Source organism: Archocentrus centrarchus, chromosome 14, assembly GCF_007364275.1.
Source record: "Archocentrus centrarchus isolate MPI-CPG fArcCen1 chromosome 14, fArcCen1, whole genome shotgun sequence".
Classification (NCBI taxonomy): domain Eukaryota; kingdom Metazoa; phylum Chordata; class Actinopteri; order Cichliformes; family Cichlidae; genus Archocentrus; species Archocentrus centrarchus.
This window is the reverse complement of record NC_044359.1, coordinates 37888430-37916293: the sequence shown is the minus strand read 5'-3', so window position 1 is coordinate 37916293 and position 27864 is coordinate 37888430. Positions and strand designations below refer to the sequence as shown.

The window sequence follows — 27864 nt, the reverse complement described above, 5'->3', positions numbered from 1 at the left end:
CCTCAGCTTGCTGCCTGTATGTTGGAGTTTTTATCAGTGGATGAGAGGGTTGTTTACTGGTGCTGTTGTGCCGGGGAATGGGTCCTGACTGTTGTTTGCACTTACGCACCAAATCACAGTTCAGAGCACCCAATCTTCTTCAAGCTGCTGGGCGGGGTGCTCGAGAATGCTCCATCCAGTGACTCCATCATCCTCCTGGGAGACTTCATGTGGGCAATGACAGTGAGGGGTGGCTGTGGCTCAAGAGCTAGAGCAGGTCATCTTCTAATCGGAAGGTTGGTGGTTTGATTCTTAGCTGCTCCAGTCTGCATGCCAAAGTATCCTTGGGCAAGATACTGAACCCCCCCAAGTTGTTCTCTGATGCAGCCATCAGAGTATGTCACTGAATTTCCCTTCATAACATCATAGAATCCCATCAGCTGCACTTACTTATGTGGTGTCAGAAGGTGCATGGAAACATTTTACCTATAGTGCTTATATTGTTTGCTGGTGCACCACAATAAAAGAGTTGCACCAGTATAGCCAATTGAATCAATGTAAAGTAAGCTATACTGGTAACCGATTGTTTTAATTAGTAAAAGATATTAATATGGAGTCCACATGAAGGATGGTTTTTCCTGTAGATTAATGACAGGAAAGATCCAGAAGGGACAGCAATTAGAAATCCTGTTATTTGTTTGTTTGCTTGTTTTCTGATAAATATACTGTGATATTTAATACAGTTTTTAACTTTTCTTCTTCTGATACCATCTTCACCAAGTGTGAAAGATACTTCTGTGAGATGCTTTTATTATGACCATTCAACATAAGCACTAAGCTGCATAGGTGTTTTGTAGTGATAATACATAAGCGGGTTGTCACTTGGTCTAATTATAGCCAAATAACTCAGTGGGAGCAAAGACCTATTTAACCATTGTCCCGTGCAGGTTCATGCTGCTTAATAAGGCGTTTACACTGCATGGTTGGTGTGCTTGTAAAGTACATTAACTTATTTCAGCTGACTTACCTTCTGGTCTGTATTGAGCAATGATGGTGACCACTTGTCCTGCTCCTTTTAGGGCTGCTGCTGCTTGTTCATGTGTGGCTCCTCGCAGGTCAATGCCATTGACCTATTTTAACAACAACAAAGTAATCACAGAATTACCTGACCTGCAATACAAAAAAGTAGACTTGTTTCTTCCCCAGTGTGAACACATGATGCCCTTTAAATAGGAGAACAATTTAGTTAGATTTATTTAAATCTAATTATCCATTTTACCATAAATGTTTCCACATATCCATTGATAAAACCCTTGAATTAGAGCAAAAGGTTTTACACTTAAATCACACCTTAATGATTGAGTACTTAGTTTGGAATATATCTTCTTCTGGCTGCTCCCCTTAGGGTTTGCCACAGTGGATCATCTGCCTCCATCTCACCCTATCCCTAGCATCCTTCTCTGTCACAGCAAGCCTCTGCTGCTCTCTCCATCAGCATCCTTTGTCCAATGTATCCACTATTTCTTCTCTGTAGATGTCCAATCTATCTCAACCTTGCCTCTCTAACGTTGTCTCCAAGGCACTCAACTTGAGCTGTCCCTCTGATTTACTCATTTCTAGTCCTGTCCATTCTGATAACTAACAATGAAAACCTTAGCATCTTGTTACTCCTGTTACACCTGTCTTGTTTCTCCTGGCTTTCATTGCTCTTCTCTCCAGTGCATACTTCCACTCCTCCAGGCTCTCTCCTACCTGCTCCCTACTCTCATAGTTTACAGAGACTTCTGCCTGACCTCATCTGTCAACCTGTCCATCACCATTACAAACAAGCAGAGGCTCAGAGCAGATCCCTGATGTAATCCAACCCCCACCATGAACCCATCTGTCACTCCTACTGCACACCTTGCTGTCCTCATACATGCCCTGCAAAAGCCTCACATATTCCTCTGCCATTTCTGAGTTCCTCATTCAGTACCACAGTGTCCCTCTTGGCACCTTTCCCTTTCTGTCTGGTTTCAGTGTTGGCCTATTATCCCTCTTGTGTTCCCTTTTCTCTTTCATCTTGTCTGTCTTTTTGAAAAGTTGGCTTTTGTTTTGTGTCATGTTCTAGAGTTTTCTTCTTCATGCTTGTCAGATTGTGTTCAGTTAATATCAGCTGTGCTCTGGTCACCACCTGTCTCCAGTTATCTAATAACATACAGTACCAGTCAAATGTTTGGAGATACTCACCCATTCAAATAAATGCATGCTATACATGTGATGTTGCCAAAAGTATGTGCTTATCTGCCTTCACACATATGAACTTCAGAAACATCCCATTCTTAATCCAGAGGATTGTGGGCCCCCCCTTTGCAGCTATAACAGCTTCAACTCTTCTGGGAAGTCTTTCCACAGGTTTAGGAGTGTTTATGAGAATTTCTGACCATTCTTCTAGAGGAATGGTAAATGGTAAATGGACTAGCTCTATATAGCGCTTTTCTACTCAGTCAGAGCACTCAAAGCGCTATTACAACATGTTTACATTCACCCATGCACTCCCATTCATACAAGCACTTCCATTTGTACTAAGCTAAGTGCTTTTAATTAACTATCATTCACACACATTCATACTCCGACGGGACGGTCGGAGAGCAACTTGGGGTTAAGTATCTTGCCCAAGGATACATTGGCATGTAGCCTGGAGTAGCCAGGAATCGAACCGCTGACCTTCTGATCAGTAGGTGACCTGCTCTACCTACTGAGCTACAGCCACCCCAGACACTGTCAGTCAGACACTGATGTTGGAGAGAAGGCCTGGCTCACAGTCTCCACTCTAATCCATCCCAAAGGTGTTCTATCAGGCTGAGGTCAGGACTCTGTGCAGGCCAGTCAAGTTCTTCCACACCAAACTGGCTCATCCATGTCTTTATGGAGCTGCTTTGTGCACTGGTGTGCAGTCATGCTGGAACAGGAAGGGGCCATCCCCAAACTGTTCCCACAGAGTTGGGAGAATCAAATTGTCCCAAATGTCTTGGTCTGCTGAAGCATTAAGAGTTCCTTTCACTGGAACTAAGGGGCCGAGCCCAACTCCTGAAAAACACCCCCACAACATAACCCCCCCTCCACCAAACTTTACACTTGGCACAATGCAGTCAGACAGGTACTGTGGTGTTTGGGGGTGGGGGTGGGGGTGTTGGACAGCACATCCAGGCTGGACAAACTGATCAGGTGGGCCGGTTCTGGTCGGCATGAAACCGGACTCTCTGGTGACGGTAGCAGAGAAGAGGACAAACTGCTGGACATTATGGATGATGCCAGTCACCCTCTGCACACGGTCATCAGCACCCAGAGGAGCCTGTTCAGTGACAGAGTGCTCCTTCCCACCTGTAGGTCTAATGGACTAAAAAACTCTTTTGTCCCTCATCAGACTGTACAACTCCTCTCTGGGGTGGAGGAGGGATAACAGGAGGATGGGGGACAGCCTGGCCTGACCACAAACACAAGGTAGCATAAAGCTATACTGGACAATGGGTAATATCAAGGTGCAATACCACATCTGTCAGACATTTTATATATTCCTTTGTCTTTGCTTATTATCTATCTAATTATTCATCTGCTTGTATATTTCTTGCATATTTCTGACTACTGTTGTGGTTGCTTGTGTGCCTATAGTGTAAAAGTGCTACTGGAACTTTTCCCTGACAGAACCCTCCCAAAGGGATTGATCTAATCTAATCTAATCTAATCTAATCTAAGAGGGATTCCCCTAATCACTGGTGTGCTAGGTTTTAGTGTTGGGACAATTAACCAGCAGCAACAAACCAAATGAGCCCCAGATTTAAGTGTGAAAATAAAGAAATATTAATGTCACAGCAGATGACCCCCCCTCCCTGAGCCTGGTTCTGATGGAGGTTTCTTCCTGTTAAAGGGAGTTTTTCCTTCCCACTGTCACCAAGTGCTGCTCATAGGGGGTCGTTCTGACTGTTGGGTCCTTACGATATAAAACACCTTGAGGCGACTGTTTGTTGTGATTTGGTGCTGTATAAATAAAAATGAATTGAATTGAATTTCACAATAAGTACTTCTGCATCAATATTATTGATGGTGAACTAATAAATAATATTGATTCTAAAAAATAGTTTTAAGTAAAGTACACTTAAAATTATTAAACCGTGTGGGGAATTTTTTTCAAGTATGAATAACTAATCATTTTTGCATTGTAGCTTAATAAAAATTAGTAAGTTGACTAAAATATTTTGAGGTAATTGGTTTCCAAATACGTTTTGAGTACTCTGACCTTGTCTGGGTTCACAGTGTGCTCTAAAGGTCCTGCTGCATTGTCTGAAGGAAATTAAGGTGGATGGCTTTCATTTTTTTAAAATTTACAGAAAACAGAAATCATACAATTATCCATTATTTGTTGGACATCACTGTTGTAGTTTTCCCTTTCTACGCCACCACAGTGGGCTTTAAATCAAACAATATGTGAAGTACAGCCTTTCAGTTATATTTCAAGAGATTTTGCCTAATTTTTTTATTGCATCAACTGTTTAGTGATTAGAGGCTCATTCGTGGTGAAGTGTTTTCCATTGTTATTTCATGACAAATGAAGTTGATTCAAAGTGTTGAATTTCTATTTAATCATTTTTTTATTGTGATTTTAAATATAAGATCCAAAGAGGTAGCAGAGTATGTGAAGATGATCATTAGGCTGAAAAAACAAAATAAAACAAAAGCTATCAGAGAGAGAAGGAGGAGATAGGAGCTGAGCTGTCAACTGATCACCACCTGGTGGTGAGTTGGCTCAGGTGGTGGGGGAGGATGCTGGACAGACCTGGCACACCCAAACGTGTTGTGAGGGTGCGCTGGGAATGCCTTAGTGCCCATCATGGTGGTAATCCCCAAACCAGATGGTGGTCAACAGTGATGAAGGGAGCTATCAATCTGAAAAAGGAGTCCTATCGGGCTAAGTTAGACTGTGGGACTCTGGAAGCAGTTGACAGGTACTGGCAGGCCAAGTGGAATGCAACTCAGGTGGTGGCTGAAGCAAAACCTTGGGTGTGGGAGGAGTTTGGTGAGGCTATGGAAAAAGACTTTCGGACAGCCTCAAAGTAGGTAACTCGGAAGGGTAAAGTGGTACTCTACTGACATGGTCTATAGTGCAGGTAGGGCACTGCTGACTTCAACTGAGGCTATAGTCAGGTGGAAGGAATACTTTGAGAACCTTCTTTATCCCACTGATGTTTTCTGTACAGTAAGCAGTCTGGGGATGACCTGGGTGGCTTGCCCATCACTGGGGGTGAGGTCACTGAGGTAGTTAAACAACTCCTTGGTGGCAGAGTGTGGAGTGGATGAGATTCACCCTGAGTTCCTGAAGACTCTGGATGTTGTAGGGCTGTCTTGGTTGACACGTCTCAGCAGCATCGTGTGGAGATCTGGGGCGGGGTCACTAGATTGGCAGACCGAGGTGGTGGTCCCCATCTTTAAGAAGGAAGACCGAAGGGTGTGCTCCAACTATCGGGGGATCACACTCCTCAGCCTCCCCAGTAAGGTCTATGGCAGGGTGCTGGAAAGGAGGGTCAGTCCATTAGTTGAACCTCAGATTCAAGAGGAATAATGCGATCTTTGTCCTGATTGTGGAACACTGGACCAGCTCTTCATCCTCTAGAGGATACTCGAGTGTGCGTGGGGATTTGCCCATCCAGTCTACATGTGTTTTGTGGACTTGGAGAAGGCATTCGACCGTGTCCATCGGGGTATCCCGTGCGAGGTTCTGCGGGAGTATGGGGTGTGTGGCCTGTTGTTGCAGGCCCTTCAGTCCCTGTACAACCACAGTGAGAGCTTGGTCCGTATAGCTGGCAATAAGTCGGACTCATTTCCTGTGGGTGTTGGAGTTCACCAGGGCTGCCCTTTGTCACTGATTCTGTTCATAATTTTTATGGACAGAATTTTAGGTGCAGCCAAGTGGTGGAAGGCTTCTTCCTTGGTGGCCTCAGAGTCTCATCTCTGCTCTTTGCGTGTGATGCGGTCCTTTTGGCTTCATCAGGGGGTGGCCTCCAGCTCGCAGCGGAACGGTTCGCAACCAAGTGTGAAGTGACTGGCATGAGAATCAGCACCTCTAAGTCCTCAGCCAGAAAAGCGCAGAGTGCCCACTCCAGCTTAGGGACGAGTTGCTGCCTCAGGCGAAGGAGGTCAAGTATTTTGGGGTCTTATTCATGAGTGACTGGAGAAGGAAACAGGAGATCGACAGACGGATCGGGCTGCGTCTGCAGTGATGCGGATGCTGCACCAGTCTGTCGTGGTGAAGAGGGAGCTGAGCATAAAAGCAAAGCTGTTGATTTACCGGTCAATCTACGACCCTAACCAGCACCTATGGTCATGAGCTTTGGGGTAGTGAAAAAAGAAAAAGAAAAAGATCAAGCGGCAGAAATGAGCTTCGTCTGAAGGTGGCTGGCCTCTCCCTTAGAGATAGGGTGAGGAGTGCAGCCATTCGGGAGGGGCTCAAAGTAGAGCTGCTGCTCCTCCATATCGAAAGGAGCCACTTGAGGTGGTTCGGGCATCTGACTAGGATGCCTCCTGGGTGCCTCTTGGGTGAGGTGATCCGGGCATGTCCTGCCGGGAGGACACCTACCCAGGACACACTGGAGAGATTATATCTCTCGGTTGGCCTGGGAACACCTGAGGTCCCCCTGGATGAGCTGGAGGAGGTGCTGGGGAGAGGGAGGTCTGGGCTTCTCTCCTTAGGCTGCTGCCCCACGACCCGGTCCCAGATAAGCAGAAGAAAATGGATGGATGGGTCTTACAGGACAGATGATACAAAGGCATAACATCCTTATAAAATATGATGTAATGCTGTAGATGAACTTGCCTCAAAATATATAAAGCATATAAACATTTGCAGCAGTAATATGGAAGAAACACATACATGTAGCAGTGATATTAATTCAAAATATGCCATGTTTTATATAACCGAAGACAAAGAAATAGTGGCAGCAACATTCACAGTGTTCACAAAGAGATAACAGCCTGTCTATTCTCCTGTTCTGCTGTCCATCTCTCAGCTGGTGCTGGCTGGCTCCTCTTCCTCACACACTGCTGAATTTGTCCTGAATTTTGACTTTAAAAGTGATTTTGAACTGAATGAAACCAGGCAGCATTCACAAGCTGCCTACATTTTTCACCTTGTTCTGGTTGTGGATCTATTACTGGTATTAACTGTTGGAAGGTTGTTATTAATTGTTGCAGTCTGTAAGATTAACGTCAACTTCTGAACCTACAAGTAGAACCTGAGCTGACTAACATCCCTAATGTCACATGTAGCCAAATGTAATGAATTATGTTCTTTGTGAGATAAAACTCAGTACTTACTTTTAAAAGTTTTTCCTCTGCTGCTTAGCTCGGGCTGTCGGTCATGTTTTGGAAAAAAATTCTCCTCCATCACTGCGCTATGAATCCTGCTATGGGGTGCATGGGACCCCCCCACCCCACTCATGCATCCTTCAAATCCCAGGCAAAGAAGGATACCTTTGTGGCACATACTGGCTGCTGCTGACTCAGGAGGAGTCTGCTGTAACCTCCTCATATAGTTACAGCTTCTATACTCCTCAGCTCATCCATTCTCAAAGTCAAGAGTGCTGCAGCCCACTAAAAACTAGAAAATCCCATGGGGCTTAAATCAATCTTAAATCTTCACGCTAATCAAAATACAAGAGACTGATGTATTTCCTTGAAAATTTTATTGAAAAGGCATAAACGCCACAGGCTTGGCTATAAATTGCAAACACTACCCGGTCATATGTAAAGTCCTAATGCCACCATGTGACACACTCACCAGTAGGACACAAACGTAAAATACAAGAGCAGTAAATTTAAGTCAGAGTAATGAACAATACACAAACTAACCAACTCCTGTGCAGTTTAATCAAATTTTTATATAAATAAAATACATTTATATAAATATGTAACAGTACATACTTGTGAGTAATTTCAAATAGAATTTCTGTTATTGCTGCGGCCCAACTGCAGTACCTTAGCGGACCATCAGGGGCCGCAGCCCACATTTTTGTAATCACTGCTGTATACACTTCTTTGTGAGTTTCCAATGGAAATTAAGCCTGCAAGTAAAATATATTTTCATTTCAATTTAATGCCAAACATTACCATTAACATTAACAAACTTAGAATTTTACAGAATTCAAGAAAAGTATTGATTAAAAAAAAATCATTAATTGTTTCAGTTCTCTTGTATTCGTAGGTATTTCAGAGAAAGTCACACAAGGCACGTGCATGTGCCATTTCCAAAATATCTGGGATGAAGTATGAAAATTAATGAGAATGTAATGATTTAGATATCATCATATTTTGTCATAAATCATATTTAACTACATTAATGTAACAAATTAATTTTTTCTATTTTTGAAGTGGATTCTGGATGTTTAAAAAGTTTGGCATGTTTACTGTGTTAAATGAACCATCTCTTTAAAAAAAGATTTTAGAAGTATTCAGGAACATTAATTGTTGTAGTTTTAAAAGAGAAAAATGTTCCCATTCTTACTGAATTCAGCTGCGAAGCTGCTTCTGCTTCAAGGCCCCTTTTGGTCCAAAGTTTAATCATAATCCATGAAAGGTTTTCAGTTGGTGACAGGTCTGCACTATAAGCAGATGGGCCTGGACTCTGGTTTTATAAGGAGCCATGCTACTGGAATGTGATTTAGCAGAATGTGGTTTTGTACTGTCTCACTGGGTGGCAGCATTAAAAAAACCTGAATCACTGTTCAACAGGAAAAGCAGCTTCACAGATGTGCAAGTTGCTCATGCCGTGTACAACTGGATGTTCGCCGTCCTCTTCAGCTCAGAAAACACATGATCCATTATTTCCACAAAAATTCAAAATTCTGAATGGTTAAAGTACAAGACCCAAAGAAGTCAGCAACATTTTGGATCTTTTGTCTCTGTATTATTATTATTATTATGGTAGCATTTTAACTTTCATCTGTAAATGAACTAGTTACTGTTTACTGACTGGTGTTCAGAAACACATGCTGTTTGTACATATGTATTTGATGAAATCTGTGAATTTTTTGCAAATTTAGATTGAAAAACATTATTTTCAAATTCTGAAACAATTTGCAGACACAGTGTTAAAGTGATGAGCCCTCCCTATCTTTACTTCGAAAAGACTTGGTCTCTATGAGAAGCTATTTTTACCTCCAGTCCTGCTGCCAAATAACCTAATTAGCTGTGAGATGTTCTGCTGCGTGTTTTCTTAGTATTACACGACTTTATTAGTCTTTTGTATTCCTTTCCTGAACTTCTTTTTGAAACCTGTTGCTGGCAATGAATTTAATGAATATGTCTTTGTATTATTTTAATTTAATAAATGATTTAAATGATTCTATTCTGTTTTCCTTTAAAATCAAAGTAGGGTTTTCTTTTGCTTGTAGTCATAAAATGCAGCAATAAAGATAAACAACAGACTAATTTAACCTTTATAGCTGCAAATTGCAATTTTTAACATAGTCCTGATAAAATAAACTTGATAAACTAACTACCACAGACAGAGTACCTATCTCTGTTATAATACTGGAGAAATAGAGCAGAAGAAAATATCCGTTTAAGTTTGCCCTGAAAATGAATCTAGGCCAGTTGAACTATTACACACTATCACTGTGCTGGGAACACAAAGGAGACCACTGCAAAGAGAATCAGGCTGCACCAGATAAAAACAGCTTTCAGTGTTTCTTTGAATGTGTTTGTAAGCAGCCTGTACATGGAGTTATTAAAATGTTTTTCACAATGGATGAAACTGCAGGTGACACATCAAAGCTTAAACATCAGTAATTTCAGTTAGTTAAAAACGTTTTCCAACATAACTGTGTGTAAATCTGGGTGAGGTTAATCTTGTGTACTCACTGATAAAATCTGGTCACCTCGCCTGAGCTCTCCGCTCAAGTCAGCAGGCCCTCCTGCCAGGATGAAGGAGACAAAGATGCCCTCACCATCTTCACACCTACGATGTTGAAGCCCAGGCCCGTGGAACCCTTGTGGAGCACAACCTTCCTAGGTTCCCTGTACAGACAGTTTAAATAGTACATAAGCTCAGGGGAGTCGGTGGGTCTCAGCATCTTCAGCTCAAGTGAGAAGACCGAAAGGTGGACAACAGTTGAACAATTGCTCCAGTAAAGCTTTGTGCAGACACTGATGCTCAAAGACTGCTAGAGCTCCACAGGGGGACGGTGCTCTACTTAGAATAACTTGTCCCCAATTCAGTTCTGACGAAAAAGGAACCTCATCACGTTACACATACGCACGCACACAGGCTTTCTTTCTGTGTCGCTCTCTCACACACATACGGACACTAGAATATACTAATGCATCTCAGAAAATGTAAATATTATGAATACTGAATATTGACACTTGGCAAAATGACGATCACCCTCCACAGGTAGGGTAAACCACAGAAGGTCGCCCCCAAAAAGACTGGCTATTCGCACTGTGAATGAAGTGGTTCTTACATTGCATTTTCCTATTTATACAGCACGTCTCATTCACGCACATACTCATACAAGCGCTCTAAGTGCTTTCTATCCAATACTCACACTCCAATGAACGCGTCAGAGAGCAACTTGGGGCTCAGTATCTTGCCCAACGATACTTTGGCATGCAGACTGGAGCAGCCAGGTATCAAACCACCAACCTTCCAATCAATGTGTGACTCGCTCTACCTCCTGAGCCACAGCCACCCCAAATCTCTATAAATAAGCTGTATCCAAAAAAAAAGGTAACTGGAAGGGAAAAGTGTGGTGGGAAAAGGTGCACAAGCAGCAGGGTGACCATGACCTTGAGAGGATTGTCAAGAAAAGTCACTTCAAGAACTTCACAAAGAGTGGACTCAGGCTGATGTCAGCACATCAACAGCCACCATGCACAGAGGTCTTCTGGAAACAGTCATATTTCAAAAACCAATCCACTCCTGAACCACAGACAACATCAGAAGTGTTTTGCCTGGGCTACAGAGAAAAAGAACTGGACTGGAGCTCAGTGGTCCAAAGTCTTCTTTTCAGATGGAAGTAAATTTTACATTTCACTTGGAAATCAAAGTTCTGGAGGAACAGTGGGGAGACACAGACTCCAAAGTGTCTGCTGTGTGAAGCTTCTGCAGGCCGTGATGATTTCAGGTACCATGTCATCTACTGGTTTTGGTCCACTGTGTTTTATCAAGTCCAAAGTCAACACAGCCATCTACCACTAGATTTTAGAGCACTTTACACTTCCATCATGACAAACTTTATGGAGATGTTGATTTCCTTCTCCAGTAGGACTTAGCCCCTGTACAGTTCCAAAACTACTACCAAATGGTTTGCTGATCACGTTATTACTGCACCACACTGACCAGCCAATTCACCCAACCTGAACTCAGAGAAACAGTTTGTCAAAACAACTTGGACTTAAATTACACCTCAGCAGTGCCACAAGCTGTTCGCCTCCATTCCTGATGACACTGATGCAATAATTTGTGGTCATTTCTGTCATAAAGTTGGTTTCTATTTAGCATTTTTCCCTTTGCAAACCGTTTGTGCCTACATTCCCATCCTGGTGGATGGCATCATGAATGTAAGAAGCACACTGCCATCTGCTGGTGTGATTCCAAACATCTATTTCAACTATCACCTCAAGATCTGTGACAAACATCCTCTGATCATGCAGTTTCACAGCCTGACAGAATAAATGGACATGCTGTCTGTGGTAATGGAGTTTGCATAAACAGAAGGAGTAATTCATTCAACAAGCTTAAAGTAATTAATGTAGGCAGAATTGTTTCAATTTGTGTCTATCTAACAACCAGTCTCTAAAACAAGCATTCATTCAGCGCCTGGTTTGATGCTGTTGTGTTGTTACAGCTTCAGTGTTTGCATGAGCCATTTATGGTCCTGGGTCTGTGACCCAGCATTTTGCATTTGGACCGTGATTCTCTTTAATATCTTTCTGTGATTCTTAGTTGATGTGGGGTTTTGCAGTCTTGTGTTTTGTACCGTTTTATTGTTCCTGCCTTCCTTGCCTCATCCTTGTAATTTAGTTCAGCTGTGTGTTTCTCCCATGTGTCTCTACTCCCCTAATTAGCAACTGAAGTCCATCATACAAGCAAGACGTAATCCCAATCAACTCAATGCCTTCATGGGTAACATAATTTAAAAACAATGTACCTACCAATTGCTATCAAAATGTATAAGTTATTGTTAAAAACTGATGATTTAATCTCCCTCTAAACTGCAAAATGGAAGTGAGATCTTTCCATCAAACATCTGGACACAGATATTTTTAAACACCTTCCAAATGACTAAAAGTCCCCACTTACAATCACACATAGTTCTTACTGCCTTATCTATCGCTAAGAAAACTATCCTCATGAATTGGAAATCAAAAAATGATCTGTGTTGCTCAATATAGGAATTTACTTCTAGATTACTTAAGTCTGGTGAGAATGTCTGCCTCTTCTAAAAAACAATTTGATTCTATCTGGTTCTCACTGATCAATTCCCTCACTCAGTGGAGGTGATCAGCCTTAGTCTTGTCTCATATGTGCCTAGCAGATGGCTGGGGGTGGACCCAGAGATCCAGATGTCTGAAGGCTTCTTGGGGCTGGAGGGCTATGGCTGCCATTTTGTGGTGTCTGTATGTTTGCCCTGGTTGCAGGTGGTGGGAGCTTTGGTAGATGCTGCTTTGTGGTCATGGGGTGTGGGGGCATGGGTGCTTGTGGGTGCTGGCCCTGGGCTGTTTGGCCGGCCTCCTCTGCGGGGGTCCGGGGACCTGGCGTCTGGGGCTGTCTGTCTCCTGGTTGGGTCCCTCTCTGCCCTGGGGGTGGTCCATGCTCCCTGGGTGCACCAGTGTGTGGGGTGGGACTCATGTCGGGATGTCCAGTCTCTGCAGCTGCTCCCTCACTGAATGGTGGTGGGGAGTTCAGTGAGGGACCAGCTGTCTCTCAGTTGTGGGGGTAGTTTGCGCGGGTTGGGGGCAGTTTGTCTCAAACTCAGGTCAGTCTGTCTTGTCGAGGCCATTGGTGGGTTCGGGGGGTGTCACAAGTGTCACATAGGCTATGGTGGGTTGGGCCATTCATGTGGCTTTGCTTGCCATGACATATGGCCTCCCACCCTTCCTTTTTAATTACATTGTAGTCATTACAGTTGACACATCATCACCACACACATAGGACCTTTGGGAGTAGGTGGGCTACCCAGACGTGGGTGGGTGGGACTACTAAGATGTGGGGCAATTCTTGAGCACTTGGGGCACCGTTCTCGGCTTGCGCTGGGGTGGCTGGCCTCTGGTGGGGTCGGATGACCACTGCCTCTAGTTCTCTGGGGCTCCTGCCTTTTGACCTTGGGGGCCATGGAGGCTCTGGATGAGCACCTCTCATCCTCCTGCTGGGGTGTGCACGTGGATGCCATTGGAATGTGCCTCATTGGCAGATGGCAAATGGCAAATGGCAATTTTGAAATAGGCTGAAAATTACCAACTGAACTGGTATCAAGATTAAGTTCGTTAGTAAAAGACTTTCCTGTTTAAAATACACTGCCAAAGTATTACCTTGGAAGGTACACACAGGTGTATTTGTATTAGATATTTGTGTGTGAGTGTGTGTTTGTGTAGACATAAAGGTATGGATACATGTATATGCGTATATTTTCTTTATATTATTGTTACTTATATTTATATTTATTCTTCTTTAAATCACTGAAACTGTCATAACTATTACATGGGCAACACTGGGACCCAAGGACAGAATTTTGTTCCACTGCATGTAAATGTGATGCGAATGACAATAAAGAATCCTTGAATCTTTGAATTTGTGAGGTCAGACACTGATGTTGGAGAGAAGGCCTGGCTCACAGTCTCTGCTCTAATCCATCCCAAAGGTGTTCCATCAGGCTGAGGTCAGGACTCTGTGCAGGCCAGTCAAGTTCTTCCACACCAAACTGGCTCATCCATGTCTTTATGGAGCTGCTTTGTGCACTGGTGTGCAGTCATGTTGGAACAGGAAGGGGCCATCCCCAAACTGTTCCCACAAAGTTGGGAACATCAAATTGTCCCAAATGTCTTGGTCTGCTGAAGCATTAAGAGTTCCTTTCACTGGAACTAAGGGGCCGAGCCCAACTCCTGAAAAACACCCCCACACCATAACCCCCCTCCACCAAAATTTACACAATGCAGTCAGACAGGTACCGTTCCCCTGGCAACCACCAAACCCAGACTCCTCCCTCAGATTGGCAGATGGAGAAGTGTGATTCATCCCTCCAGAGAACACGTCTCCACTGCTCTAGAGTCCAGTGGCGGCGTGCTTTACACCACTGCATCAACACTTTACACCACTGCATCAACACTTTACATTGAGCTTGGTGATGGAAGGCTTGGATGCAGCTGCAAGGTCACATGCTTGACTCTGCAGAAAGTTGGTGTGGTCCATCTAAATGATGTAACCACATTGGTGTTGGTTTAAAAGTTACAATTTTAATGTCACTTAATAAGTGCTCCTTTATGACCTACATGAATATCGGGTTTACGATTGTTTACTTTGCATAAGTAGACCTGTTTAAATAATATTGTGGAGGAGCGAAACCTTTGTGCACCCTCAGTCCCGGCTGCATAAGCCGGTATACGGTAAATATACTGGAGGTCTTTTCCTCATAAACCTTCAGATCTGGGGTATCTGTGGCTAAGGAAACATAATCCTCTTATTGAATGGTCTGATGGAAAAATAAGTTGGAATTCATTCTGCCACTCTGCTTTTCCACCAGCATAAGGCATCTCAATTCTTCCTGCTCCCAACACTCCTCATCTCTGGAGTTCCCACAGTTTATCACGACTTGGGAGAGGTGCTCAGCAAAGATGTAGCTCTATCACTGGCTACCTGTTGGCCCTCTGACTGCACTACTTACCTAATACCCAGAGCCTTTCTGTCCACTAGTTATCTGGCCAAGAAGTGTCTTCACCCATATATACAGGCTTTAACAACATAACTATCTAGACACATTATCCCTGCCTTCTGATTAAACTCAGCCTTCGAGCCACTTCAAGGAGCCATAACCTTTCAGGTCAGAATACAGGAGGAAGATGAGTAGAAGACTGCACTTAAGACACTATCAGGACACTTCAAGTATCTTTTAATGCCTTTTCCCCTGACCAATGCCCTGCAGTCTTCTAGGCAAAGGACATATTACAGGACTTCCTCGGTTGCTTTGTGTCCATTTGCCTGGATGACACTCATCTTCTCCTGCTCAACAGAAGAACATAGCATTCACGTCTGTTAAGCCCTTCAGAGATTCCTTGAGAATAAATTGTTTGGCAAGGCCAAGAAATTTGAATTTCATTTGAAACTGGTCAGATTTCTAGGTTCATTGAGAGCAGAGAGCAGGTGAGGGCAGGTCCAGCAAAGATTAAGGCAGTGCCTGAATGACCCAGACCAGATGCCTAAATGGTGCCTAATTCTGTCCATTCCAAGGTTATCCAGTGGGGATGTGCCTGCCGATTGGCCTGCCACCCAGGAATGAACTGCACCCTGACCTCCCTGAAGCATCATTTCTTGTAGCCTACATGGATGCTGACACCCATGCTCTAATTTCTGTTCGTACTGTTTGGGGCCAGCAAAAATCCATTCTGGCCATTCAACTTCACAGAGTAACTCAGTGATACTCACCATTGTGGACTGCTTCTAGAAAGCTATATTTATATCACTCCCTAAACTGCTTAAAGCTCATGACACCATATCATCCATGTTTTCCATCTTCAAGGTACACCTTCCAACATAGTCTCTTTTTGAGGTCCCCAATTCACCTCACAGATCTGGAAATACAGCTGCTAAGCCCTCAGTGAGTCTTTTATCTCACAAACAAATGCTCTGACAGTGAGAGGATCTAGAGGCTGATCTCCACTTTGTTTGCACCAAGAATCCATGAGCTACTGGACTGTTTCTCATTGAAGTGGGCTTTGTTTCCCACTCAAGAAGATGGTATTTCTGTACCTTTAGTCCAAACAGAGGTATCACAAAATCTGGACAAAATCTAGAGAGATACTGCCAACCCCACTGCAGCAGCAGCATTTTTAAGTGTAAGTAAATGAAGGGCATTTTCCATCCATCTTTTCCAATGAGCTATTGTCACTGATGACACACTTCCTAATTTGAAGTGTGAATATACTGAAAGAAGCTACCAGCAGCAACACCATTATAGTGCACTAGTAGTGACACAGTGGCCTATCCAGTCCCACCTAGACTATTTTTGTAAGCACAAAAATAGTCTAAGTGGGACTGGATATCTAGGTCTGGATATCTAGTCTAGGTGTTATCCTTGGAAATTTGAAATCAAAGTATAAAACTAGAAAGACACTACAATACTAGATCACAAAGACTATAAATTTATTTTATTGGCTTTTAAAAACTGTAAAATATGATTTTATATTTTTATTTAAAAAATGAGATCCACATGAACAGACAAAGGGATATATCCATCCATTTTCTACCGCTTATCTCAGCTGTCGCAGGGCGAGAGGCAGGGTACACCTGGACAGGTACCCAGCCTGTTGCGGGGCTAACACAGAGAGACAGACAACCATACGACACTCACATTCACACCTATGGGAAATTTTGTATCTCCAATTAACCCATTGTTTCTCAAACTGTGGGGCATGCATAGCATATGTTAGCAGGTGGTGACTAGTGAAATCTTTTGTGTACACAGAGCCGTCATGTTGCTTCATGATTTCCACAAAGTTTCATCAAATTTGGTTCCAAACTTTTTGAGTTATATTGTTAACACACAGACAGACGAACAAACAAACTAGAAGGGTGCTCAGTAGAGCGCATACCTCACCTGGTAAAGAATCCTTTTACAAAATCCTGGATCCAGATCATGATTTGGATCACCATCAAAATGTAATCAACTGTTCCTTTTACCACCCCCAACAACTCCAGAAATTTGCATCAAAATCTGTTCATAATTTTCCGAGTTATCAGACAGACAGACGGACAGAACAAAAACATAACCTCCCTCCACCTACAGTGCCTTGTGAAAGTATTCGGCCCCCTTGAACTTTTCAACCTTTTGCCACATTTCAGGCTTCAAACATAAAGATATAAAATTTTAAATTTTGTGAAGAATCAACAACAAGTGGGACACAATCGTGAAGTGGAATGAAATTTATTGGATGTGTCAAACTTTTTTAACAAATAAAAAACTGAAAAGTGGGGCGTGCAATATTATTCGGCCCCCTTGCGTTAATACTTTGTAGCACCACCTTTTGCTGCAATTACAGCTGCAAGTCTCTTGGGGTATGTCTCTATCAGTTTTGCACATCGAGAGACTGAAATTCTTGCCCATTCTTCCTTACAAAACAGCTCGAGCTCAGTGAGGTTGGATGGAGAGCGTTGTGAACAGCAGTCTTCAGCTCTTTCCACAGATTCTCGATTTAGGTCTGGACTTTGACTTGGCCGTTCCAACACCTGGATACGTTTATTTGTGAACCGTTCCATTGTAGATTTGGCTTTATGTTTTGGATCATTGTCTTGTTGGAAGATAAATCTCCGTCCCAGTCTCAGGTCTCTTGCAGACTCCAACAGGTTTTCTTCCAGAATGGTCCTGTATTTGGCCCCATCCATCTTCCCATCAATTTTGACCATCTTCCCTGTCCCTGCTGACGAAAAGCAGGCCCAAACCATGATGCTGCCACCACCATGTTTGACAGTGGGGACGGTGTGTTCAGGGTGATGAGCTGTGTTTGCTTTTACGCCAAACATATCGTTTTGCATTGTGGCCAAACAGTTGGATTTTGGTTTCATCTGACCAGAGCACCTTCTTCCACATGTTTGGTGTGTCTCCCAGGTGGCTTGTGGCAAACTTTAAATGAGACTTTTTATGGATATCTTTGAGAAATGGCTTTCTTCTTGCCACTCTTCCATAAAGGCCAGATTTGTGCAGTGCACGACTGATTGTTGTCCTATGGACAGACTCTCCCACCTCAGCTGTAGATCTCTGCAGTTCATCCAGAGTGATCATGGGCCTCTTGGCTGCATCTCTGATCAGTCTTCTCCTTGTTTGAGATGAAAGTTTAGAGGGATGGCCGGGTCTTGGTAGATTTGCAGTGGTCTGATACTCCTTCCATTTCAATATGATTGCTTGCACAGTGCTCCTTGAGATGTTTAAAGCTTGGGAAATCTTTTTGTATCCAAATCCGGCTTTGAACTTCTCCACAACAGTATCTCGGACCTGCCTGGTGTGTTCGTTGGTCTTCATGATGCTCTCTGCGCTTTGAACAGAACCCTGAGACTCTCACAGAGCAGGTGCATTTATACGGAGACTTGATTACACACAGGTGGATTCTATTTATCATCATCAGTCATTTGGGACAACATTGGATCATTCAGAGATCTTCACTGAACTTCTGGAGTGAGTTTGCTGCACTGAAAGTAAGGGGGCCGAATAATATTGCACGCCCCACGTTTCAGTTTTTTATTTGTTAAAAAAGTTTGACACATCCAATAAATTTCATTCCACTTCACGATTGTGTCCCACTTGTTGTTGATTCTTCACAAAAAATTAAAATTTTATATCTTTATGTTTGAAGCCGTAAATGTGGCAAAAGGTTGAAAAGTTCAAGGGGGCCGAATACTTTCGCAAGGCACTGCACCTGTGGGTGAGGTAAGAACCACTTAAAACTTTGGTTTAACAATAACTGGAGTAACTTAACCTTATAACTTGAGAAAAACAACATCAAGACGAGGTTCCCAGAGGAGTAAAGAAGTGAATGCATTACAACAAATAAGGTAATTATATAATAACATGGCATGCCATTCATATGGTTAGATGGAATACTGTGGTGGAGTGGAGAGAGGTTGTGAGGACGGTGGTGGAAAGTACCTGGTGATATCCAAGTTGGGAAACAGGCTTAAGTGATAGTTAGGGAGGGGGGCAGAGTGGAGGACGCTTTTGTCACACTCCACTGGGGAATAGTGTCGGGGAGAGGGCGCTTTGTCACATAGTTTGTTCACAGTGCTGTAAACTGGCTCAGGAGGCCTATAGTAAAGTGAGAGACAAGAGCAGAGAGGTTAGTGTACAAAGGTAGATGTGGGGTAGAATGGACTGGCACAACAACAGTCAATATGAGTGACAGACACGATAGATGGGAAGAAAAAATAAAGCACCTTGAGATGTGGCTAAAGGACGAAGAAAGCATACTATATACAGTACATGGCCTTGCTGGTCAAAGCACGAAACTTAGGGCTGGCATGAGCTGCCAATGAGGCGCTTTTACTGATTTCTTGTCAAAATAATTTTTGTGCAATTTACCAAAGTACCAGTAATACTTAAATTAATTATATATCTGAATGTTTAACTATTCAGTTTATAATATATTAGAATTGCTTAAAAATAATATTAAAAATTTGTTTGTAATCATTTGATTACAAATTTGTAAGTACATAAGTCAGCAGAAAACCTTTAGTAACCCCAGCAGCAAAGTTCCTGTGCATTTTCTTCACATAGCACTCTAACAGCCAAATATCATACTGTCAAGTTTTGTATTTAAAAATGCGTGAAGTTTTCCACCGCTGAAAATAGAAGTTGCTACATGATGTCATCACCTAATTTGCATAATTGCTAGAAACACAAATGAACTTTAGGAAATAACTTAATAACTTTAATGCTTTGCCTAGACCCACATTACATAGATCAATTTTGTCCTGTATTGTTTAATATTAGAATATCAAATTTAATGAAAACACTTATGTGGGGTGAGACTGCTAGGTAAGTTCAACCCTCCTTCTTTATCTTGGCCACTGTTGCCAACTTGTGTACGAAAACTGGCTGTCGCCTGTCTCAAAGGTTGATAAAGGCCGAAGCGAGGACCGGGGAGCGGGTGGGCAGGCTCAGTGTTTAGGTGAGGTCTGGGGGTTGGAGGGTGGAGACAAAGTGAGGTCTGGGCGATGCCAAAGTGTACGAAAGGAGGCAGTAAGAAGGCTTTATGTACACAGAACACGGCGACAGCAGAGGATTTCAATGTCGCTAGTCACTTTTTGGAAAAAAAAAAATGTCACTACAGGGTCTGAAAAGATGCTACGTTGGCAACACTGAGCCCAGCTGAGGTCCAGTTGTTTTTCTGGGTTTGTTCCGGCTGTCGGCACTAACCTAGTGAGAGAATTCAGTTTGGAGCGGCACAAGAATGGTTTTTAAAAATCATTATATTAAAATACAGGAAGTTTATGGGAAAGTAATAATATGGGAGGACGGCGGGACAGAGGGCTAAAATACTTGACAGGTATGAAATATATTCCGATCAAAATGACAGAAAGAGAAAAACAGAACAAAATAATTTAGTAAGATTACAGTCACGTTACCCCTTTTGTTTTTCCTTTAGCATCTCCAAGTTTGTTAAATATGTATTATTACCCACTTTTTTCCACATCTGCATTAGATTTATACATTTAGACTAAATGTATACATTTGTACTGTACTTTGTTACATGTACATGTGTTCAGTTACTCAGTGTATTGAGGCATGTAGGCATGGACACGATGACCTGCTGAAGTTCACAGAGAGCATCAGAATGGGGAAAACATTTGCCTCCTTCATGATTTCTTAGCTTTTTGCATATTTGTCACACTTAAATGTTTCAGATCATCAAACAAATTTTGATATTAGACCAAGACGACCTGAGCAAAAACAAATTGATGATGAACAAATAAATGATGATTTCATTTATTAATAGGAAAAAGCTATCTGAATCTACGTGGCCCCGTGTGGAAAAAGTAATTATACCCCTTGTTAAATTATGAATTAACTGTGATTAATCACATGTTTTGGATCAATTTCACTATCCACACCCGGGCCTGATTACAGCCAGACCTGTTGAATCAAGAAATCACTTAAATAGAATCTGTCTGACAAGCAAAGTATGCTAAATAATCTCAAACAGCAAGCATGCCACAATTCAGAGAAACCGCTGAGAAATAAAGTCACTGACATCTATTTGCAAAGGGTCACAAAGTCATTTCTGAAGTTTTGTAAAAACATGGTGAGAGTCATTATCCACAAATGGAGAAAACTTGGAATAGTTGTGAACCTGTCCAGGAGTGGCCAACCTACCAAAATTAATTCAAGAATGCATAAACGAGGTCACCAAAGAACCCACAACAATATCTAATTGCAGGCCTCATTTGTGTCAGTTAAGGTCAGGGCCAAAGATACACAAAGTTAAAGATGGCAGCGCACAGTGGCTGAGAGCTCTCGTGGATGAATCTGTATTTAGTTTGGGTTTTTGGCTGTACTGACCTGGGCACATCGCTGATTCAGTACTCCCTACAGACTCTCATTTAATTGGAACAACTCAGTGGCTGGATGGGGTGCTTTTCAGCTAACTCATCGGATTCCAGCCGAGATTGCCCGAGCTCTGGAGTCCCCATGGATTACCATTCCAGCATACAGGTGGAGGAAGCGCTGCAGTGAGCGCAAGCAGAAGTGCGGCTGTTTTGCCGGTGCCCCCACAGTCCACCGCTCCCAGCCTCTTCATCACCAACGTAAGGTCTCTCAACAACAAGATGGATGAGCTGAGACTTGTTTTATCATCACGGATGTTTGCACAAGATAGTTGTGTGATAATACTTACGAACTGAGACCTGGCTCCATTCAGGAGTGCCACCAATAACAGCTGGTGCACAAACACTGCTTTTATTGAGAGACACTGCTCTCCTGACCTGGAGTTTGTGGTTGTGAAATGCAGACCTCACTACATGGCCCAGGAGTTTTCTGCTGTTGTTGTGACGGCCATATATATTCCACCAGATAACAACAATACACAAACAACAGAACATGTATCCTGATGGAGTTTTTATTGTGGCTGGTGACATCAATCATGCAGATCTGAAAACTGCACTCCCAAAGTTTGAACATGTTAAATGTTCAGCCAGAGGGAAGAACCCCCTGGACTGTGTTTATTCTAACATCTCCAAAGCCTACAGAGCCCTCCCCCTGCCACACCTCGGACAGTCAGACCACTCATCACTGTTCTTAACTCCTGCTTACTTAGAGCATCTGTTTACAAAACATCCAGAAGAAAAATGAGATAAAGGCAATCAAAGGCCGCCAGGGAGCCAAATTTCTGATTCTACAAATTGTTTTGGTACAGGCTGTACTGATTAATTTGTTGACAGCCTGTAGTCTTTCCGGCACCTCTCAGTGGCGAAAAATCCAATCCTCCGAATCTTTTTGGTTAGTTCCTTCACCGTGGAGAACAGATACGTCTCCAAGATCTAATCCCTCCGAGTTTGAGTCTTTAACTTTCCGCATTCCCGTCATAAGCAGCCTTACCATGGCCTAGACAGCTGCCCAGACTTTCCGAATTTTAACGACAAGCCAGGTATCCCCAGGTCCAATTCGGAGAAATCCTAGTGTCAATAAGCCAGATGTGTGTGTCCTCCATCGACATTTCAGCCAGGCACGTCATCTTCCACCGCCACAGGAATCCATAACGTAGCCAGCCGGGAATGTTGATTGGATAGGGAAGAAGGTTCTCCTTTCCCCAATCTCCTCATGGTGAAGATTGGATCAAATAATGGGGTTGAGAGACCAGCTGACCAGATCCATAATTATAAATTCCAGTTCAGAAGCTGTGTGAAGAGAGGCTGTAAAAGCAGCAAAGCAGGGTAAAAAGGAAGGTTTGGGGAGAGAAGAAAAAGTCTGAGGGGGGGCTGCAGCAGTGTGTGTGTGTATGTGGGTGGGTGCAGCAGGGGGGGGGGGCTCTGTGGGGTGCCGGGCGGTTCTCGGGCGCTTGGGTCCCTGCCGCTGGCCTACACAAGGGCTGGCCTTTGGGAAGGGCTGGCTTCCCATTACCTCAGGTTCTTTGGGGCCCTTGCTCCTTGGCTGGGGGGGTTCTGTCTGGGACCTCCCTCTGCCTTCTGCTGGGGTGGGCATGCAGTTGTCGTTGGAATGTGTGGCCGAGGGTCTTCATTGCTCTTGATGGGCTGCGGGCGGCCCAGGTTTCCTGGGTCTTTCTCTGCCTGCCTCTGGCCTCTGGTGGGTGGAGCTGCGGCTTTCCGCCCTCATTAGTAAGTACATTTCATGACAGACAGACATTCACGCAATCACAACACAACAAAATTGTTGTTTCTTTTTGTTTTTCCCACATAAATCTATTTTTCCAAGTAGTGTTTGTTTGTTTTTGTATGATTTTTCTTCTTCTTTTACAGGTGCAGCAGTTGATGACCCATTATGGTTTATTTAATTGTGCTCTATCCTTTCTATCCCCTTTTTCTATTTTCTCCCCTTTCTCTCTTTTTTTCCCTTGCTTTTTTTCTCAGCCTGTCAACTCTGGTATTACTATAACACATGTATATATGAACAATAACACAAATAAATAAAAAGATAAAAGCACAATCCATATATGGAGCTGCCTTCCCATCACTACAGGACACTTATAATACGCAGGTAATAAATAGAGCATGCAACATCATCAAGGCCCACACCCACCCACAGCACACACTGTTCACACTCCTGCAGACATTACAGGAGTGTAAAAGCAAGAACTATCAGACTAAAAAACAGTTTCAGGCCATGCTGAACCACTGAATGATTAGCAAACAGTGATTGCCCTTTTTCCTCTATATATATATACTGCACTTGCTTTATTATTTATATTTTTATTTTTCTACATACTTATTCTTTCATTTTATTTTGACTTATTTATTTAAATTGTGTGTAGGGTACTCGCAAAGTAAGAATTTCTTTGCTCAGCATAACCACTGTGTTTTGCGGTGTATATGACAATAAACGTCTTGATCTTGAGCTTTTACTTGTGCTCTGTCCTCTCTGTACCCTTTTTCTATTTTCTCTCCTTCCTCTTTTTTTTTTTTCTCAGCCTGTCAACTTATTATTTGAGAGGTGAAAATATTATAAGGACTGTTTTGTTATTTGTTTTATTGTATGCTCATTACAGAAAATGTATGTTGTCCTGTGAACAGAAGGAATTGCTTAAGAATTATATAATCATATTATGAAGTATAAGGTAGGATCAGAGCTGCATAGGTTAGTCACAGTGAGGGTGCGGCTTGATGGAAAGCAGGGACAGATAGAAAAGAAGGCCTTGGAGGGAAAAGAACTCCTTATATTGTAAGGCAACTTAGGGGTACAAGAGCAGAGGGGCAGGTTGAGAGAGAGAGAGACGCTTAGAGAGCGGTAAGGAAAGCTTAATGTGGTCTCCAAGCATGCTTGTAAAATCATTATGAATCTGCATTATTATTACTATTTTTGTATTCTGAGTGTGTTTTAATAAATTTAATAATGAAACTGAAAGTCTGATCCTTACCCTCTTTTATCAACGAACCTGGGGGGAGCGGGACGAAGGACTCGTGCCATCCAACACATTACAACACATATATGTGAAAAATAACACAAATAAATAAAAAAATAAAAGGACAAACACTAACAAGAGTGTTTGGCACAACAGTGCATTCAGATCATAATTCTGCCTGCAAAATCTGCCAGGCAATACAGGCTAACAAAAAAAAAACAAAAAACAATTCCACAGCAACTGGTGGAGAAGCTGAGGTTGCTGGACATGGCCATTGGCATGTGCAACTAGGTCCTCAGGTCCCTGAAATAGCGTCTGCAGAGAGTCAGGGTGACATCCAGCTCCATCACAGTGAACACAGGGACCCCTCAGGGCTGCCTCCTGAGTCCCCTCCTGTTCAGCCTGCTTACCCATGACTACACTGCCGCCCACGTCACCAATCATATCATTAAATATGCAGATGACACGACTGTGGCGGGCCTCATTAAGAACAACGATGAAGCTGCATACAGAATGGAGGAGGAGCAATCGATGTTGTCTCTGGAGCTTGAAAAAGGCGACTGGACTTCTTTTTGTTTCTTGAAGAGAATAGGAAGGACAAGAGGAACGACATTGTCATCCCATATGTGTCAGGCTTGTCAGAGAAACTCAGAAGAATTTTCTCCAAGCATGACATCTCAGTATACTTCAAACCAAGTCACACCCTAAGACAAAAACTGGTTCATCCCAAGGACAAACCCGCCAAACACAAGATCAGCGATGTAGTGTATGCTGTTCAGTGCAGTGAAGAGTGCTCGGACCTCTACATTGGTGAAACCAAACAGCCTCTTCACAAACGAATGGCACAACATAGAAGAGCCACCTCGACAGGACAAGATTCAGCAGTACATCTGCATCTGAAGGTCAAAGGTCACTCTTTTGAGGATGCCAATGTTCACATTTTGGACAGGGAAAACAGATGGTTTGAAAGAGGAGTGAAAGAAGCCATCTATGTCCACTGTGAACAACCATCATTGAACAGAGGAGGTGGATTACGTCACCAACTTTCCCCCGCTTACAGTGCTGTCCTGAGCTCCCTTCCCAGACGTCTCAACCCCCATTCACACCTTTGTTCCAGTGACCTCAATAGGCCACAGGAAACAATGGAGCGGAGTCCTAAGTTGGTTTCAACTGAAACCACTGATTAAATATGACCCACGCCCCCTTCACACCTGGGCACATGTGTTCAAGCACATGATCAATAGAGGGTCATAACCACCTCCAGGGGACTACGCCCACAGGGGTTTAAATACCTGGGTCTCTCCACCATTTGGTTGAGAACTGAAGAAGCCTTTCGGATGAGAGGTGAAACGTCTTCAAGAAACAAAAAGAAGTCCAGTCGCCTTTTTCAAGCTCCAGAGACTACTATGACCTGGATGACTGAGAATCTACACAGACATACAGCAATCAATGTTGTGGTGCAGGTCCCACAACATATTCCTTAACATAGAGAAAACAAAGGACATGGTCTAATCCACTGCCAGGTGGATTCCAAGGAACCCTCTCCACAGAGTCAGAGGACTGTAGGCCTGTCTGCTGGGTTTTCTGAAATCCATGACCTTCACCACCAATAATGCAGGTCCAACAGCAGCTCCACCTACTTAGGACACTCAGGAAGGCAGGTCTTGCCACCACTTCTTGACCACCTTCTATAGGAGCACCACTGAGAGTATTCTGACTTACAGCCTCACCTCCTGGTTTGGCAGCTGTAAGAACTATGAGAAACATCAGCTGAATGGATTGGTGAAGACCACTGTTCTCATATATTAGTATATTTATAATTCAGTTTGAATGTTTTTAACTTTATTTGCACTGCTTCATTCCAGGTGAAAAACCATATAGTTTCTGTACCTTGCAACTGCAGAAATGACAAAGAATCTTGAATCCTGATTTTTAAGTGTGACAAATATGCAACAAATATGCAAAAAACTAAGAAATCAGGAAGGGGCAAATATTTTTTAAAATGCTGTAAATGACTTTGAACACAGTACAGCTGAACATAGTATAGAGTCTTTGAGAAACTACTGCTCTACTGGGGTCTTCCTGCAAAACCTAGGGTCAAACTAGGGCTTGTAAACTAGGGTTTCCAGAGCATGGTCCAAAAAAGGGAAAATATCTAGTGAGTGGCATCTGTCTGTGTGAAAATGCCTTGTTGATGCCAGAAGAATGGCCAGACTGCTTCAAGCTGATAGGAAGGCAACAGTGACCACTCATTAGTACCAAAGTAAGTAGGAGAGAATACCATGAACTCTGAATGCACAGCACTTCTAAATTTGAAGCAGATGGGCTACAGCAGCAGAAGACCTCACGGGATGCCACTCCAGTGAACAAACAACTGAGGCTACAATTCACATGGGCTCACCAAAACTGGACTACAGGGGAGTGGAAACACGTTGTCTGATTGATGAGTCTTGATTTCTGCTTTGACATTCTTCTGATAAAGTCAGAAAGTATGGATCAGTCCTGCCATGTATCAATGGTTCAGGCAGCTGAAAGTGGTGTAAAGGTGTGGGGGATATTTTGGTAACACAGCAGAATAGTGTGTCCCAAAGCTCAGATAGTCTCAAACTGATTTCATGAACAGGACAATGAGTAGTATTAACAAGGTGTGCCTAACAATGTGGCTGGTAGGTTTATAATGAATTATATATTTTTTTAAAGATTTATGTGGTGACATTTTCTAAATATGGGATTAATTAATGCTGTGCCTGACACAATTATAACTACTATTAGAAAAAAAAAGTATACTGAAGATACACTTGAAGAGATCTTAATATCATGTTTTTTATAGTGTAAATAATGTTTTAATGTCAGTTAAGCAGTTATGACTAATAAAGTACACAGTACACATATTAGATCAACAATTGCATAATAACATTATTTTTTCTTCAATCCAAAAGCTTAAATCTCTGTTAGAAAACCATTCAGCTATGATATAGCTCCAAAATGTTTTTAACTTCATCAATAACTTGATAGGAGCGGCCCTCTATAGAGCAAAGGCAAAGTGATTTTAAAAATGTGTATACAACCTTCTAAAACAAATCTTGGACCCTTTACAATAAAAATGCAATAAATAAATTGTATTTTAAATAAATATACAATAAAAATGTGATGAGACATCAATTAATTTAATTCAGCTTTATTTATATAGCGCCAAGCAGTCGCCTCAAGGCGCTTTGTATTGTGGGTAAAGACCCTAAAATAAATACAGAGAAAACCCAACAGTCAGAACGACCCCCTATGAGCAGCACTTGGTGACAGTGGGAAGGAAAAACTCCCTTTTAACAGGAAGAAACCTCCATCAGAACCAGGCTCAGGGAGGGGGGGTCATCTGCTGAGGGGGGAGAGACAGAGATTAATATTGACAATTTTTAAACCATTCCCAGACCTTTTGACCTTTATTATGACTCCTGAGCAGGAGACACTTAGCAAAGTTTGAAGCACAATTACTGGAGAACAGCAGTCACTGCTCATAAATTGCTAATATCATGGTGGTGGTAATATTGTGTTATATAGGGGTGCAACAAATCTGGATAGAAC

At 42.7% G+C, this 27864-nt stretch overlaps 1 protein-coding gene across 1 annotated transcript in view; it reads right to left on the bottom strand.

The window, feature by feature from the left end:
• The window catches only part of dlg2 (discs, large homolog 2 (Drosophila)), a 208278-nt gene that overhangs the window by 25297 nt on the left and 155117 nt on the right, over positions 1 to 27864 (bottom strand). Inside the window, 3 exon segments of the mRNA XM_030747140.1 lie at positions 1007 to 1109; positions 9871 to 9965; positions 9968 to 10026. Coding sequence (XP_030603000.1) covers positions 1007 to 1109; positions 9871 to 9965; positions 9968 to 10026 — 257 coding nt within the window.